Here is an 18,313-nt window from a genome sequence, read left to right as displayed (position 1 = left end):
CCGGCCCCGGCCCTCAGCGACTCCGCCCATCCCCGCCAGGGGGTGCCACTCCACAAGGGGAGGGGCAGTGGAGTGTGAGCGACAGCCGCGGAGACCAATCATCACAGAGCGATGGCACAGAGGCGTGACCACAGGGCTGAGGTGGGAGGTGCTAAGAGGGCGGTCGCTCAAGGTGGGACTGAGGGAGGGACTCTCGCGGAGGGGCGGGAGTTGGCCTTGAGTGGCGTCCGGCTGGACCAGTGAGCTTGGTTACGATCACGTGAGCTGGCCGCCTGAGCCGGCTTGGGGCCGGCCTCCTCGGCGGCTCCTCCCGAGTGGCAGTGGGGACGGCCAACGAGAGTGAAGGGGCGGGAGGAGGGCGGAGCCACCAGAGTGGAGGCGGTGCCGGAGGGGCGTGCCCACGCGCGAGTGGCAGCTGGGTGGGCCAATGGCGCGGGGTCCGGCTAGCGGCGGCGCCGAGCGGAGCTGTGGTGAGGGCGCGGCGCGGCGGGGCCGGAGCGGCGGCGGGCGCGGAGGGGCCATGGACCGGGTGAGCAGCTCCATGAAGCAGGTGTCCAACCCGCTGCCGAAGGTGCTGAGCCGGCGGGCGGTCGGCGGTGGCCTGGAGGCGGAGCGGGAGAGCTTCGAGCGTGCCCAGGTACGGGGCGGGGCCGCAGGGCGGGGCCGGCCCGGCGGGTGATGCCGACCGGTGTGGGGGTGCCGCCCGAGGGGGCGGGGCCGGACGGGGCGGGGCTGGCCGGAGGGCGGAGCCCGCCAGGTAGCCGGAGTTGGTTCGATTGGGTGGGGCGTGCCCTAGTGGGCGGGGCTAATTCAGATGGGCGGGGCTTGTTGGAGTGGGCGGGGCCATCCCAGGTGAGCCGGGGGGGCTGGCTCGAGTTGGCCAGTAGGGCGGTGTTGGCACAACTAGGCGGAGCTTGTCTGGGTGGGCGGAGCTAGCCTGAGTGGGTGGGGCCGGCCAGGTGAGCTGGGTGGGCTCCAGTGGGCGGGGATGCCCCAGGTAGGTGGGGCTGCCTGAGTGGGTGGGGCTGTCCCGGTGGGCGGAGCCAGCCCAGCCCCGCCCAGGCAGGCAGGGGGTCGCCATGGAGGGCAGGGGCCAGGGTGGCCCTGGGCCAGGCTGGGCCTTTCCCCTGTGGGGCCGAGAGGGACTGGTGGCACCTGGGCAGTCTGGGCCCAGCAGCGTGCTGCTCAGCCTGGCGCCTCTGCTAGCGGCCTCCCCAGCTGGGGAGAGCGAGGGGCTCAGCCTTGGCCTTGGCTGCGTGGCAGGGGGCCATTACCGGCTGGGGGGCGTTTACCAGCTGGCCTGGGTCACTGCCGGGTTTGGCCCAGCTGGAGCTGGGTGTCGTGCCCAGGCCGGTGCCCTCTCCACCCTGGGCTCCATCTTGCGTGCCCTCCTCAGAGCAGCCTTCTGCACAGGAGCGCCTCTGCCCTGCTGGCTGGAGGGGACGTGGTGCGGCTCTGTGGGGAGCGGGGTTGGTCACCCTGTTGGCTCTCGTCCCCCAGAGACCTCCCATGCCGCTCGGGGACGCCTGGCGTGGGCAGGGCACAGGACAGGGACTGTCCCTGCGGGTGGCTCTCAGGAAGAGGCCCCATCATGTTCCAATGGACGTCGTTTGCTCACTGGCAGCATCCTGAGTGTCTGGGTGGGGTCTTTCTGCCCTTCACCTGCGTCTGATGTGATGGCTCGATGTCTGGTGGCGGCGGAGCTGGGGGAGCAGCAGGGGTGTGCGGGTGCTTTTGGGGAAAAGACAACGATTTGGTGAAAGGGTGTGCTTGGAAGCAGCGGGGAGATACCTGGACAAGCCATGGGGAGGAGGGATGTGATGGCGGTGGGAGGGGCTGGGGACAGCTTGCCCCTGGTCTGTGTCGAGGGATGGAAAGTAAAGGTGAAGCGGTGCCATCCTGACCCGCCGTGGGAGAGGAAGGGAAGCCGAGGCAGGAGAGGACTGGAGGTGGTGGCCGGCAGGATTGGCCACTCTGGGAGCGGTGCAGGGGGGACCAGGACCTGGATGAGACCAGGGTCCAGCCAGGACCTGCACCAAGTGGGAGCGGCACATGCGTGATGGCTTAGTAATGGAAATAGAGACCGAGGATCAGCTCTGAACTGAGAAACATCAGAAAGAGAAACATCAGGATTTAAGGCTGGATGCGAGATTATGCACAGGGAGTCTTCTTACCTTCCTTGCTCAAGTTACCTCAAAAATCAATTATTTATAGCACTGAAGGTGGAACTGGGACTAGTTTGCACGTGCAAGTGCCTGCCCATTCCAATGTGTCAGAAAAAGACCCCGTGGGTCCCTGCGTGGGTCCCCCGGGAAGGGGGCGGCGGGCTCGGCTGGGGGAGCGACACACGCGGCACCCAGCACCGCGCTGGCAGCACCACGAGCCCTCGCACTGCCCGCCACAGCCATGTGAGATGGACTTGATCTACCCTGTCCAATTGGCAGACAAATGACACAACAAAAAATATGTTTTTAGGAGCTCAGTGCCTGCCTGGCTTTTCTTTCTTCTGCGTGTTCAGCTCTGTGCAATTTCCTTTCTTTTTCTTTTTTCTTTACTTTTTTTTTTCTTCAGCATTCTCTCTTTCCAGTTTAGGGAACTTGCCAAATCTGAGGATCTTCCACATGTTGGTCATCAACAGCTTTTATCAAACTTCTTCTTTCTGACTTGTTTTTTATAGAAACTTAGGGGGTTTGGGGTTTTTTTGAGTTTTTTTTTTTTAATGAAAGTGACTTTTCTTAAGAAAAATTTAATCTGTTAAATGGCTTTTAAAATGAAGATTTTACCTGTCTTTCTGCGTGTACAGGCTCATTCCTTCCCTGCCTCCAAACCTGCCTGTCTCCTGACAGCAGCGCACTCACCAGGAAGACTATTCTGGGCTAGAAGAGCCCGTACAGACAGGTGGTGTGTCAAAACGGGCCTTTGGTGAGCCCGAATAACACCTGCTCGGGTTTGGCACAACCTGATTTATGTGAGCTGAGACTCAGTTTGGAAAACCGAGAGCACCCTATGAAGCTCTGGTGGTGGTGGGACGTTCTGGTGGTTGGATGCTTTTGTGGTGGGACATTCTGGTGGTGGGACACTTGCAAGGTGATGGGAAACTCTGGTGGTGGGATATTTTCATGGTGGTCATCATGTTGCATAACGGCTGTGCCCTGACAACGTCCATCTATTGGCTTGGGGACAAAGGGGAATAAATTTCCCAGTGGCCTCTTTTCTTCTCCCGTGGCTAGTCAGATGTCTCGCTTTTCCTGGTGATGCAAATGTGAGAAACCTGAAGATGTGCTGAGACATGGCATCCCTGCTGTTGTGCTGCCGTGTGTCCTTGCTGCCTGCTGGGCGAGAGCTGCTCGGTGAGAACCACGGCAATCGGGCCGTCTGCTTTGGACACGTGCCCAGGGGCTCCCTTCTTCTTTTGCCATCAGTGCTGATTGTTTTCACAGGAGGTGGAAGAAGAGGGATGCCAAATGCTGCAGTTCTGCTGTCCTGCAGATGCACGGCCATGTGGGGTGCATCACTGCTGTGGAGGGGATGAGTGTTGCAACCACTGTCTCCCTTTTGCTGGTGTTTCACTTGCTGTCATTTACTGCTGCTCATTGCCTCAACCTTGGTAGAATAAATCTTTGGACAGAGCAAACTGTCTAAGGGAGGAGAAAATCCACCAAAAGTGAAAATTCTGCCATAGGAGAGAAATGTTTGTATTTTGCATGTTATCTGAGTCTGACGTTTGCAAGTTCTCCTGGTTGTATTGAGGAGCATGTCCTGGTGTCGGAGCTCTGCAGGGAAGGTCTGAAGACCTCCTCATTTAGGTTGGTGCATTGGGACCTTCCCTCCTTGTGTCTTCCTCCTCTTCTTGCTGCAGTTGTCCCCAGCAGACATCCTTGTGCCATGATGGTGCCGAGCAGCGTATTTCATTCTGTGCTGACTTGCTTGGCTGGTTTGGCAAAGACCAAGATGTTCAGCGGTTGGAAAAGCCAAGATCTTGAGGGTGAAAATGGAGCCAGAAGGACACAGGACTTCTGTGGGGCACGGAGGATGCACAGCGGGGTGAAATGCCGGGCTTTGCTTCTGCTTCACTTGTGTTTTGGACTGCCATGGGGAGTTTCCCTTCGTTCCCAGCGGGGACACGGCCAGCGAGGCCAGGCGCTGCTCGGCATCAGTGCAGGCAGAATTGCAGACTCGCGGAGGTGGTGCATGGCATCCACAGGCACCAGCTGGCCCTGGGAAAGCTGAAGGTGTGGGAAGGTCTCCTTCCTGACCCAGCATGATTCTGCTCAGCTGCTCCTGCACAGGCCCCTTCCCCCTTTCAGGAAACCAAACACTGGAGAGGGGCAAACGTGCTCAGACAGTGAAGACGGGGGAAGTGTCCTTGGAGTCTCAGCAGGATGTGCGCTGAGCTCCCGTCCTTGTTCCTGCCCCCGTGGCTTCTGAGCGGAAGGAAAGCAGTATTGCTTGTGATTGCATGTTGTCTTCTGGGCTGCAAAGATGACAACATAACTCTGCTATGTTTCCCCCTGTCCTGAGCATTGCTCCAACACCGTGGCCATGCTTCATTGTGAGCATGGGCTGCCTGGCCCAGAGGCAGTGCTGGGTCCTGGCGATGAGGACATCCATGCAGCACCGGTGGAGGTGGTCCATGGCTTGTGGAGGGGGGCAGAAGTTTCGTGCTTGTCCCCCAGAGCTCATGTCTGCTGGGACTTTGTGCCAGGAGATGTGGTGCAGCTTGGCACCAAGATTACATGCCCATTGGGGTCCCTCTGCGCTTACCCACAGGGATTAATCCCAAGGGAGACCTGTCCTGATAGTGGTGAGTATTGGGAGAAGATGAGTCTTTACAATTCCTCCAAAAATTTTAAAAAAATTGCACTTTATCTTCTTTGCATTCTTTGCCTGAGAAAGTCACCGAGTAGCAAAGAGAAATGTGGACCGCTTGGGTTGCCCATGGCCACTACCTTCTCTTGCACATTTGCACGCTGGGTCCTGGGTCCTAGGACTGTGTTGCTGCTGGACCAGCAATAAAAGCAATTTCTGAATCAGAAATTACCCTGGAAAGACCCAGTTGCAGCAGAAGACGATTGCTGAGCTGTCTGCATCATTGCTCCTATCGTAAGAGGTCCCGACGTGGTGCAGCGGCGTGTCAAACCCTGCAGCTGGGAGCTTCCCGCTGGGGAGATGCAGCATGTTCCTGGCAGGGAGATGCAGCACGCTGAACGCAGCTGATGCCACATCTCCTCAGAAAGGTTTTGAAGGTCCTGAGCACCCATGAGCCATCCCACCACCGCTTCGCAGGGGCTGGAAAGCTAGTTTCTTTCCTGCTCGGCTGCTGGAGGAGCCCTCTCAAAACCCAGGCAGGTAGAGACCATGCAGAAGAAGGAGAAAACGTATCTGGCACAAAGCGATGTCAAATGGAATGGGCTTTTTCTTTTTCCTCCCCCAATGTTGGTTAGTAAATTCTTTTGATGTAGGAACCAAAATTTTTCACAGCCAAATGCAAGTCGAAAGCAGCTTTGTGCCCATCCCGGTCCCTGCGGCGGGCTGTGCCACCTTCGGGCACCGTTGCAGCCTGACCGCTGCTATTAATGCAATTAATCCCTTTCTGCCATCATTTACATAATTGGGAATATGGCACCGTATCTCCCATCCACAGCAGCCCCGTTGGTTTCAGACCAGACCCGGCTTGGTACGACTCACAGTCGCGGAGGAAATACCATTTTACTACTGAAAAAAACAATTTTTGTGGTTCGGATGCTGCAGCCGCCGGCAGCTTTGCCAAGAACTTCGGTTCTTACACAGGAAATGAGGCTCCTTTCAAAGCACCAGAGTGGGGCTATATATATAGCCTCTCTGAAAAGATATTTAAAGAAACATATTGACACTAGCAAGAACAGGAAAAAATAGCTCCTGGCTGCGGGGAGTGAGGCTGAAGGCAGCTGAGCCCATCCTGGGGGAGTAGGTGATACAGGGGATTAATTCACGGCTCTTTCATCTCCAGGAAAATGAGCTCTTGTGCTTTGTGCTGTGTGAACCCCCATGCTTTCGGTCTCCTGTCTTTTAATCGGAATTAGAGGTGCTTGGGATTGAATACAGCTTCAGCAGTGAAGAAATGAGTCATCTCTTTTCAGCGAGTCCCTCTCAGAAACTTATTTCCATCCCCAGGGAAAGAAAATAGTTTTTCTTTTACCAGATTAGGGGCTGCTTTTCTCTTTAGTGTAATCTGGGATGGAAAGGTTTGGGTTTTTTTTAAATATATGCAGAAATAACTGAATTTTTTAATGCAGTGACAGACTCCAGAGGCAGCCGAGCCTCAGGAGAATAAACAGGTTTGGTGCTGGAAATGGGGGACATCTGCCACCGAGTGCAGGGGGCTGCTCCAGACAGGGACACAAAATTTTTGGACCACCAAGTGACAAGGGGAGACCTTGCTGCAAATCACGCCAGGGCTGAGCGGGAAGGCAGGGATGCCAAGGGCTGGGGGACGTTGCTGCCCCCAAAAGTGTTTGCCCTCGCTCTGCACATGCTGCCCTGATGGTTACAGGAGGCTCTTTAAAATCTGATCTTTAAAATACAGATCAGCATGAACGATGTGAGCCAGGGTGGTTGTCATTGAGTGGCTCTGCAGTTAGGACAGGGCTCCCCGCTGAAGGTCCTGCGCGGGGGCTTTTGTTCTCTGAACTTCAGCTGGGGAGAAGCAGCCAGACAGGCGGATTGTTTTTACCAAATTCCCTGTCGAGGACTCTGGACTGAGTGTGGTCCCATCCGCCAGCACTGGCAGTGACCCTTGAGCCCAGGGAAAATGGTGGGGAAGGGCAGGTGGGAAGCGGGTGCCTGTCACGAGGAGGGGGTGGCTCGTCCCAGCTTTGCTCTTCCAGGGGAAGAAACCTCTGGACAGACCAAAGTGAAGGGGCTGAAGCTGCAGGAGGGACAATTTTGGTTGAAGATTGAGAAACTGAGGATGGGGAGAAGGTGCCCGTTGCAGCCCCCAGCACATCACCCCATGGATTTGACACAGGGCCAGGCTGAGCATCGCCTGCTCTGGCACCGTCTGGCACATGGGCACTGAGGCATGAGCCCCAGCACCCAAATGCTGCACCCATGCTCATCCCATAACCCACCTCTGGCTGTGTAACTCATTCGCTGTTGTGGCGGGCAAACTAAAACGGCTGCCCCAGCCTTCCACAGATCCTGAGCTCAACAGACGCTTGGGCCCTGGGGCACGTGTATTTCTGAGCTGGAAAATGGGATGTATTTGTAACTCAAAGCAAGAGCAGGAGCAGTGGCTGGAGTCAGAGGTTGCCACATCTTTGCAGACTTGTTCTTATGCAAACCTGACACTTTAAAAAAATTGGTTTGTATTAAAAATGTATTTCTTAAGGAATAATATTGATAAATATGTCTAAAAAACATAATCAGCACAAAGGAAGCAATGCTGGGAGGGTGGTGAGGACTGCCCCAGGGACTCCCCGGTGCAGGCAGGAGAAGAAGCTTTGTGGGCAGCCCCATGGCTCAGCCCTGGTGGGCTGGGTGCTGGCGCAGGGTGCGGAGAATTGACATAAAACCTAAAGGGATTCAGTCCCTCTCCGCTGTCCCACAAGGGTGACCCGTACTGGGACAGTGGGGACATGGGGCCAGCAACCAGGGGGTCCCACAGCAGCTCAAGGGCAGGAAGGGCCGGATCCTGGCCCTAATCTCTGCCACCAGCTTGGCTGATTTATGTTGCACTGTCACCAAATAAGAAAACTTCCTGGGGACAGACTGTTCCCCGGGTGACAGCAGAAACCAGCAGCGCAGCCGGTATTTTAGCCCGGATGTGTGAGTCCCAGCCCACGGCTGGACTAATTATACATTGTGTGCTGTTCCGGGCTAATCATGGGGGAAGGTAAATGATCCCTGGTCTACATGCAAAAGGCGAAGTTACTTGCTCAAAGGCGTACGTAAACTTTAAGTATCTTATCATGGACTCACAGAATGGTTTGGGCTGGAAGGGACCTTCAAAGATTGTCCAGTCCAACCTGCCTGCCGTGGGCAGGGACATCTTCCCCGAGCCCAGGTTGCCCAAAGCCCCATCCAGCCTGGCCTTGAACACTGCCAGGGAGCCAGGGGCAGCCACAGCTTCGGTGGGCAACCTGTGCCAGGGCCTCACCCCCCTCATTGTACAACATTTCTTCCTTATCTCCAGCCTCATTCAGATTAAAAGTGTGTCTTAGCACATAGAGCTTCCTTTTGTAACCACTGAATTTTGGTTCCTTCTTTGGTGGGACGTTTTGGCAGCTTGACAAGTGTCACGCCAATGAAGAGCGTGGTCGTGGTTGGTGGTGTACCATGAGGACAGGCTTAGCCTTGCGTCGGCTGCAGAGTATAGTCCTGGCCATGACTTGCAACATCTTCAGTCCAGCAGAGATGCTCCCAGATGGTCCCAGTTCCCACCACAGGCTTTCAGGTGGGTATGTCCATCAGCTGTTTCTTGGTGCCCGTGCCCTCCTGCGGGGCTTGGCCTCACTTGCTGATCCCTTCTTGCCCTGCCTTTCGTCGCTGTGCCGGTTTGGTGCTTGGGCAGGTGGACACCATTGCATTCTCTGTTCCCACCAATGCAGAAAGCATCATCGCAGCGGCTGTAGAAGCTGTGTTACTGAGAAATCACGTAGCTCTAGAGCTCGTTCAGCTTTATGCAGCTCATAGTGAGGTTACCAGGCTTTTTTCATGGCTCCGTCATGAAACTTGACTTGAGTTGCCCAGATCTGCCATCCTTTGAATCTTGAGGTGGAGAAGACTGTTTCTTGGCTGTTGAGCAAACTAACAAAACTCTGTTAAGTGTGCTTGCAGATCAGATTGCTGAAGCTGCGGTTACTTTATTCCAGGACTTCCATAACTTTACATGCTATGTTTACCTAGTCTGGCTGGTAGCCAGCTTGATGCGATTGCGATAAATCCCAATTTAACAGCACCAGCCTGTGCCCTTCCTGGGTGCATCCTGGGTCCTGCTGTCCCAAATGCTGCATCAAAGGCTGTTGGCATCTGGGTTCCTGTTCCCTGGGGGTCCCCTGGGGTCCAGCATTCACCACCGTTTACCGCTTTGCCGTTCCCCCTGGGACAGTGCAGCCCCTCGGCCAGCACCGCTGTGCTGCAGGAGATGAGCTGGCAGGTGAGGCACTGCTCCCGCGCAGGGCACGTTCAGTATTTACCATGCAGGAAAGAGGCAAGTTGCGGCAAACAAAGGGACCCTTTGGGAGAACAGGCTTCTCTTGCCAGGGCCGGGCTGGAGACTTGCTAGTTATTGTTACATTTGTCTCTCTTACTCCCTGCGAGCAGCTCGGCGCTCTCTAGAGAGTGCATGGCATCGCTTTTTATTTTAATTAGCAGATGATGGCTGGAAAATAATGTTTTCCAGTCATTGTGTTCACATGGAAGTGAACAAGAATCCAGGGTTTTGTAAGCACGAATGGTGTTGCAAGGTGCTTGTGCTGGAACATCATGGACACCCAGGAATTGTCCCTCCTCCTGAAAGCCCAGAAAAGAGGTGATGGCGCGAGTGCTGAGAGCTCACCTCACTGACCTAGTGATGCATGTCCTGAGATATAGTTCCCTCCAGGCAGCGTTCCTCCAGGATCAGGCGTCTGGACGCAGGAGGGCTCTGGCTAAGCTTGCAAAGAGCAATTTGCATCTTCTGCACAAGCAAGATATGGCCCTCAGGTCCCCAACCTGCTGCTGGTGAAGGTCACTGTTCATCCAGGTGTGGACTAAATGCAATCTCTGCGATCCACTGAATCAAGCACTGATCAGCACTTATGCATCTTAATGGGCTTGGCAGCAGGTCACACTGGTGCTGGCCCTCACCCTTGCTGGTCCATAGGCATCGTGGTTGTCCCTTTGCTCCTCAGCCACGGTTACTGTATGCACCAAGCGTGCCGCCTTCAGGTCGCTACTTGTGGGCCACGCAGTTCAGCTCAGAACTGCTCACAACGAAAGTCCCACACCACCAATTAGTGCTGTGTGAAGATTTTCCAAGGTCTTAAGGCAATGCTGAAGTGGAGGCAGTGGAAGACTTTGACTTCTTCTGTGCTGAAGAAGTCAGCGTAGGCTGGGAATGGCTCCACCAGAAGAGATGACGACTTCTGCATTGAATACCAGTCCGTGACCTGGTGGAGACCTTGTGTTTTCCCAGACAGAAAGGTTTTGTGCACTTCACAAATGGGAATGAAATGTTCCGACAGAGTCAACAAGGTTTGACTGTTTCCGTGGAGATAAATACTTGTCTGGAGAGGGCAAAGATAGGTATTTCTGAGTTTGCTGAATTTTATGGTCTCGTTCTGTTACCTGGAACTTGCATGGTCCATGCAGTCCTGCTGGGACATGAGGAACGGGTGTCAGGCAAGATTTTTAACCCTTTTAGCAGCCTGCCTGGGGAGCAAGGAGCTGCGTTTCAGTGTGGCTCATCCCTCCCTGTGGTCCCAGGAACAGCTTTGTGCCCCAGCTCTGCTCACCATGGTACCTGCCAGAGATGTCCATGGATGAACCTGTGCCTCCCCCCAAGCACAGGGCACCTCATTGCTGTGGGGACCCAGGTTTGTGTTGGGGTGACAGGAGGAGAGGTCACACACAGCATAGCATGAAGCTGGACCTTCACCCCTCCTCCTGGCACGGGAAGGGGGGAAAGGCGGTGGGATGACTTGGAACACAGCACAGCCAATGTTCCAGAGGGTGGGATCCAGTGTGGAGTTTCCGCCGTGCCCCACAGCCCTTCCTCGTTGTGGGCACCTCAAAAGGTGACGTTAGCTGGGGAGTTGGGTTGAGCAAGACCATCTCCTGGCTTTGCTCCTCTCCTGGTGAGCTGCTCTTGGCCTCAACGGGAGGACACGCTCCTCTCTTGTTTGTCTTCCCGGCTATTGCAGTCCCGCTCCAGCTCTTTTTATAGCTCGGAAAGAAGTGCCTTGAGTTTCTGAGTCGTCTGGGAGGCCAAGCACACAGGGAGGAGTCGCAGCTAGAAATAGGGCTGCTCTCTGCTTATGCATTCCAGTTTTATTATTTTTTTAGCTGAGATGTCCAAGTTTGAAGAGTCCCACTGCTGCAAGCACCGAGCTGGGAACCATGTCCTGCATTTTTTCCACTCAGATTGGGTCTTCTTTCTCCCTTGCATTATTCCCAGTTCTCTCACATCCTTGAGATGGCTTTCCCAGGGAACGAGGACTCTCACCCCTGCCTGTATTTTCCGTTACACCCAGATTTCACACCTCAGAGCAGCTGGTTTGGCAGAAGAGCTCCCCGTGTGCCAGCAGGGTTGGCCAAACCTGCAGAAATTAATGATGTTGGGGGGGTGGATGAGCGATCAGGTATTTGCTGATGATTGGTGAGCAAAGAGCTCAGACAAAATGTTCAGCAATTTCTGCTCACTGGGAGGGAAGCGAAGCTTTGTCTGCTGCACAGATGTGAAGAAACCGGAGCAAGAAGGAGAGGACAATTTATTTGACAAAACCTGTGGTTTTCAGCCCCTTAAAATCAGCTGGGATTTTTGGCTGCGGTGCAAAGCCAGAGCAGGGGCAGAGCTGCCCAGGGCTGGCACAGGCTCCCCGGGGCATCCCGGTGGGTCTGCTCTCTCCCATGGGAGAAGGTATAATTAACTGTATCACCTCTAGACTTCTGCGTTAATCCCTTAATACTTGGATACCATTTTTGGGAATGCTGTGGCTGCAGTCTCCCCCTCCAAGAGTTTTTATCACACGGGAACTGTTTTGGGTCCCTGCTGCCACTTGTCTGCTGGGCTCCGCAGTCCCTTGCAGGTGCAAGCATCGGTCAGTTCGCAGGGACGGGCTGACACGACATCGATGCCTGCTGGGAATGGGTCATACCTGAATCAATTCTTTCTTCTAATCAGCCATCGCGTGGAAATGGCAATTAGCCAGGCTGTCCTTGTTACATCATTTATAATTTTAACCCTTTTTCTTCCCTTTCCACCACACTCACTAGCTCCAGGAGCAATTGCTCTCTAGTTACCCAGCTTCTCATCCCATCAGCAGGATTTTGCACATTGTGGAAATGCTAAGAACTGCTGATTCCTATCAGAGAGGATGAAGTCTGCCAGCTCCTTTCTTCTGATGATAAGCAAATTTTGGGTATCTGATCCCAGCACCTCCAAGGGACTGTTTCTTTCCAGCCTGCACAGAGCAGCAGTGTGTTTACCGCTCACGGAAATAACCAGTGTCCTGTGAGCAGTGTGTGTAGCCATGGTGAGAGCTTCTTATTCTCATCCTAGGTATTTCCAACTTTTCCAGCCCTAGAGGGAAGAAGGACCGGTGCTCAGCTCCTTCTGCGACCACCCCACGTAATGACTGCAGCACCGCAGCAGCACTGCCCGGGTGGTCCCTGGGTGCTGCTGTACGTGGATGTCTGCTTCTCACCAGCATTTTTTCCTGGTCCTGGTGTTTAGTTGCAGTACGTTCTTCTCCCAGGTAGCAGCATTGTGCAAATTCTCACCAAATTCTCACCATGAGGATTTCTGTTTCTCTGTGCCTCGCTGGTGAGCACTTGGGTACGGCACGGAGGACTGGCCGTGACAGCTGGGCTGTGTTCAGGGTTCTCTGGGTTGTTTCTGATAATATCAGTCAGTAGATTTCTAGTATTTATCCAAAAATGTAAAAAAAAAAGTCCTGATTCCCCGAATGCTGTAGGAACACAGAGGTTTTTCTCCACAGAAGTGCTGGGTGCGGCTCCCACTGTCCTCGGGCTGGTGCCTCGCTCAGCCATCCATCCGCCCTCGCCCAGACAAGTCTGATCCCCATGGCTTTTGTGTCTGAGAGGCTGGCTGTCACCCGCTGGCTTTCACGGGAGCCCTTGCCCCGTGTCACGCCAGTCACACGGGAGCCCTCGCCCCGCGTCACGCCGGCCAGCCCTGGCCCCTTCCAGCAGAGCGTATCCCTGACAGGAGGATGCCCCGGGGTGGTGAGGACCACGGTTCCCTGTGCTGGGCTGGCCTGGCAGTGTCTGACAACTGCTGAATTGCTGAAAAAGAATGAAATTGGGTGTGTTTAAAGGGATGTTTGATTTTATGTACTTGGAAAACTTCAGGGCCTTGCTGCACCAGTGGGACACCTTGTTGCCGTCTCCGGGAGAGCGGAATTGAGTTGCTGCACATGGCTCGTTTGCTGACGTGAGCGCTGCATCACAGATGGGGGTGACTGATCGTTTGGGAAGAGGTGCCTGCTTGCACTTCAGTTCCAGCTCAGCTGTTGATGTGTAGCCAGGAGCACCCATTTTGTCTCTCAGAGCCAATACCTCATCGTTTTGGAGTCCTGTGTGCCCCTCTGCCAGTGATGCACGCCCAGCGTTAGGCAGACAGGAGGCAGTTGGCAGTGGCAGCATCGTGCACGCTCTGGATGCTGTGATTTGCTTTTGAGAACAGAGACTTCCCTCTCAGGTGATAACGCTCTGATTTCATGAAACACCTCAGAGATCCTGGGGCTGCCCTTCCCTCTGCCCTGTTTAACTGTGGCAGGAGCAGCCTCAGGGTGCAGAGCACTGCAGCTGCCCTGCCTCACTGTCCTGCTCCGCGCTGGGGCTGTGCTGCTGCCTGCAGCTGCAGTGTGCGGGCAGGGCGGTGGTGTGTGGGCAGGGCAGTAAAGTGCAGGCAGGGCGGTGGTGTGCAGGCAGGGCTGTGTCCAGGGCTCTCCTCCCCCTGCAGCCACAGGGCCAAGCACTGCATCCCCCTGGCTCCATCCCACTGCGGAGGATGCATCATCCCACCCCTGGAGCTGGAGGAGGCAGGGAACGGCGTGGTGGGTGCAGCCCCCCCGAGCCGGCCCACATCCCTGTGGGATCACGTGTGGGCGAGCTGTGGGGTGCCCGTGGGTCCCAGCACGTGGGCATCTCCTCCTGCTGCCGGAGAGGCTCCCGATGGAGCTGCCTCTCGCTCTCCGTGCCCAGCCCAAGTGCCTCTCACCCATTCTCCCCGTCCTGCCAGGAGGCACAGGCATGTTTTCTGCACCCACAGCTGGCTTTTACGCTCTCGGTTCCTCTCCCGCCACGGTGCCGGGGCTGGCAGGAGTGGGACAGAACAACCCTTTCTTCTTGGGCTGGGTAGGCTGAAGGGCATGCTGGCACACGCTCCAGCCGGCAGTGTTTTGTTTTTGAATAAGGAAAATGAGTAAAAACTAATATTTAGATCTCAGGAAGGGACTTCATAGCCCTTTGCACGGAATCGTGCCTGCGATTCCCCCATTGGTAAGCGTCAGACAGGCAGCAATAACACATGAAACACAGTTTCCTTTATGCGCTAGGGCTTTTTCCACCTCAGGCTCCACCCTGCATCCCAGCGGAGATCTGTGCTCCAGCTCTGCGTGCTCCCCAGGCACTTTCCACGCCCAGCGAGTGGGCGGCGTGCCACGGCAAAGTCACGGAGCTCCTTGCCTGGAGCATCACCTGCAGTGGGGAGCATCCGCCGACACAGGAGAGCTGTCGAACACGGGGAGCGTGGCCCACTGGTACTTTTGAAAGAGTACCAAAGCTCATGTACCAGGACGGGACTGGATTATTTTCCATTTATACATCCATCAGAGAACATCCCTTGTTCCTCCTCTGTCCCATCCTGCTCCTCTGCACGGGGAACGGACACCCCATCGCTGGGCGCTGAGCTCTAGTTACAGCTGGCAGCACGTGGTGGGTCCCTGAGCACTGGGGAGGGCTGCCGGGGACCAGGGCTTGGGAACCGCAGTCGTGGCTTAACGAAGCCGGGTGCTCATTTCAGAAGTCCTGGGAGATCCCAGGGGGCCACACATGGAGCTCAGCCCTGCTCCGGTGCTGACAGCCCTCTGTCACCTTTAGCCTTAGGTCCTGTGTCATTATTAAATTAGTATTTATTAATTATAAAGGTCAAACTTTTCCAGCGGCAGAGATTTGGACACTGGGAGCGAGCTCTTTCCTTGCTGGGGGAGAGGGGAGCAGGGTCACCCATGGGGTATCATCCCAGCACTGCTCGCCTGCTGCGTGCGGGGTATTAAAAATGACATGTCTATCTCTCATTCGGGCATCGGTTCGTTTGCTCCGCCATTTTCCCCCCAGACTGAGATGGGCACCTGGATCCCGTGGGGTCTGGTGGGAGGGAGACGAGCCCATTTGGAAGAGGACAGGCAGCAAACCCACAGCTCTTCGTAGCCCAAAGCGCGCTGGCACTTCTGGGAAGTGGCTCTCAGGGAGACGGGGAGGTGGACAGAGGTGCCAGCAGCCGGGTTGGGGGGTGAGAGCTGGGAGGTGGCTTGCAATGCCAAAGAAAGCGGAAAAACCTCTGGGAGCACTCAGGAGGAGGCAGCGCTGCTGCAAGCCAGCGTCACTCGCTTTGCTCCAACCTCTCCCTGCAACCGCGCGGTGCTTAAATATGAATATACTCAGAGCTGGAAACTTTCCTGGGGCTGTAAATATGTTGCCTATTTCCTATAAATACTTTTGCTGCTGCCCATTAGCTACAGGCGGGCTCAGTGTCTGCAGTTTGCAGACTGCAGGCAGGGTCTGGCAGGGGTCTGGCAGCGTCTGGCCCGTGGGGTGGGGTCCGGCCGCAGGGAAAACATTTGCCGCAGCATTTCCCAGCCTGTTGCATGAGGCGGTTTCGTTTCAGACGAGTTCGTTCCTCGTTTGTTATGCGGGTGTGCCGAAGCTGTTAATGTTTAGGGCTTGTTGTAGGTGCTGAGGTGTGCGTACGCGTTGCAGATCTGCTGGGAGCATCCGCTCAGCCCCTTTCTCCCCGTCTTGTGGATTTGCAGGGAAATAAAGCTCAGGAGAAGGTGTGAGAAAGTCCTGGGCGGCAGGTGTGCGGGTCTTGGGTGGGCACTGAGCTGAAGCATTGCGCAGGTGGCATTGCCACCAGGTCTGCGGGTCTCAATCCAAGGCACAAAACGCAGATAAATAAAATGATTCCTCTGATGGGGCAATTCAGGGGAGACCTCAGACAGAGGTTTGGAGACTACAAAGGGAGGGAGCTCTTTGGGAGAGGGACAAAGGCATCCGAGGGGAGATGCTGAAGGTGGCTTGGCATGGCTTCGTCTCTGGCCCCATGGGCACCAGCCGTGCTCCACGTGAAGCCTCCAGCTCCCCATACATGAAGCCTCCAGGGGAGAACTTGCGGGCTTCACAGGGAAACTGATGGGAGCCATGTTTTATCAACCATCTCCTGAAGCATCGACGGCACTGATCCAGATACTGAGGGGCTGCAGAACGGAGCAGTGTGAACAAAACTGGGGGCCATTGGTGAGTATTCATCCCCTTAGACCTCTGGGGCTTGCAAGAAGGGGGGGTGACAGAGGAGCTCTGGGCGCTGGCAGCCCGGGGAGCAGTGAGGTGGCAGAAGTGGGAGCAGTGAGCCCAGCGCTGGTGGTTCAGTAGCGCAGTGGTGACCTTTGCTAACCCTGTTTCCTTCTTCTGGGCATTTTGCGTGTCTCGGTGGTGTTGGCATTAGGCTTACAAGAAGGAAGTGGCTAACTACAGTGGTGCTTTGTGTGTGCATAAAAGAAGATCGAGCCTCAGCTGGAGTCGAGAAGGGTTTCCAGATAACCCGCAGGTGCGGATGGGGCTGCAGAGGACACAGAAGAGATCTGCGAGTGATGAGCAAGTGGTCATGTACATACTAGCCGAGGTTAAGCATGCAGGTTTACATCCCACTGCCACACTTCACTTACACACAGTTGTTATTGTGGCTGCTGAAGGCTGTCGTTTTGGATAGAGGACCTCAGGTGGTGCCTTCCCCATCCGTCTTCAGATCATGGACTCACAGAATGGTTTGGGTTGGAAGGGGCCTTCAAAGATCATCCAGTTCCACCCCCTGCCATGGGCAGGGACACCCTCCACTAGCCCAGGTTGCCCAAAGCCCCATCCAGCCTGGCCTTGAACACTGCCAGGGAGCCAGGGGCAGCCACAGCTTCTCTGGGCAACCTGTGCCAGGGCCTCACCACCCTCACCGTACATTTCTTCCCGATGTCCAACCTAACCCCACCCTCGTTCAGTTTAAAACTGTTGCCCCTTGTCCTGTCACTGCAGGCCCTGGTCAAAAGTCTCTCTCCACCTTTCCTCTCAGCCCCCTTTAAGTACCAAGTGGCCGCAGTAAGGTCTCCCCGGAGCCATTGCTTCTCCAGGCAGCACAACCCCAATTCTCTCAGCCTGTCTCCACAGCAGAGGTGCTCCAGCCCTCAGACCATGTTGGAGGCCTGCTCTGGCCCTGCTCTACCAGGTCTATGTCTGTCTTGTGCTGGGGACCCCAGAGCTGGGCGCAGTGCTCCAGGGGGGTCTCAGGAGAGCGGAGCAGAGGGGGAGCATCCCCTCCCTCGACCTGCTGGCCACGCAGCTGGTGATGCAGCCCAGGAGACGCTTGGCTTTCTGGGCTGCAAGTGCACCTTGCCGGCTGATGTCCCATTTGTCACCCACCTGTATCCCCCAGTCCTTCTCCGCAGGGTGCTCTCCCTCCCTCCCTCCTCCCCCAGTCTGTGCTGGTGCTGGGGATTGCCCTGACCCATGCGCAGAACCTTGCACTTGGCCTGGTTGAACTTCATGATGTTCACATGGTCCCACTCCTCCAGCCTGTTGAGGTCCCTCTGGATGCCACCCCTTCCCTCCAGCGTGTTGGCTGCACCACCCAGCTCAGTGTCACCCCTTCTATGGCTTCCTGGCCCTGCACACCGCGTGGGGAACAGGACTTTCTTCTGCTCCGGGTTTGGATGGGTGGATCTGCCTGGCTCCTTGCAACATCAGCAGGAGGGTGAAGCAGCGAGTGGGGAGGATGCTGCTTATCCTGTGGCTCTGTTTCCCTCTTGCATTTTTAATCCCGTTGGCTTTGTAGAGCTGCTCGCTGAGCTCCTGCTAACCTTGGACTGGCCCCGTCCGCGGGCACTGTCTGAGCGATGTTACACGAGGCTCATGCAGTCGCTGTAACACCAACCACTATAGATTGAACCAGGAGCTAAAAATAACAAACGATCAATACCGGCAGCACGAACCCCAGCTTATTTATTTTATTTTTTTAAAAGAAAATCTGTATATTGACAACACAACAAAGCGGCTTCCTGTAAAGGCAGGAGGGATAATGGAGCTGGGCTCCCTGCCCGTGCCCCGGCCTGGGGCTGGCAGCGGCGCCGGCTTTGCCCACGCCCATCGGTCCAGCGGGGATTGTGCGGTTCTGCACCCCGGGAGCCCTTCATTTATCTTCTGCTTGGGCCGATGTGGGAGGGCAGCACTCCTCCCGTATCCCCGTGCTGGTCCAGCCCATGGTGAGGAGCTGGGGGAGCTCGGTACCCACAGAAACAAGTCCCTGGCCGGCAGCCCTGGGCTGCCCGCTCCTGCCCATGCTGCC

At 55.8% G+C, this 18,313-nt stretch overlaps 1 protein-coding gene across 1 annotated transcript in view; it reads left to right on the top strand.

The window, feature by feature from the left end:
- The first annotated feature begins 455 nt into the window (after positions 1 to 455).
- HIP1 (huntingtin interacting protein 1) overlaps positions 456 to 18,313 on the top strand; it is a 49,842-nt gene continuing 31,984 nt past the window's right edge. Inside the window, exon 1 of the mRNA XM_054848117.1 lies at positions 456 to 637. Within this exon, the coding sequence (XP_054704092.1) occupies positions 521 to 637 (117 nt within the window). The 5' untranslated portion in view covers positions 456 to 520. The remainder of the gene's footprint in view (positions 638 to 18,313) is intronic.

Source organism: Grus americana, chromosome 19 (genome assembly GCF_028858705.1).
Source record: "Grus americana isolate bGruAme1 chromosome 19, bGruAme1.mat, whole genome shotgun sequence".
Taxonomy (NCBI): domain Eukaryota; kingdom Metazoa; phylum Chordata; class Aves; order Gruiformes; family Gruidae; genus Grus; species Grus americana.
This window is presented reverse-complemented; position numbering and strand designations above follow the sequence as displayed.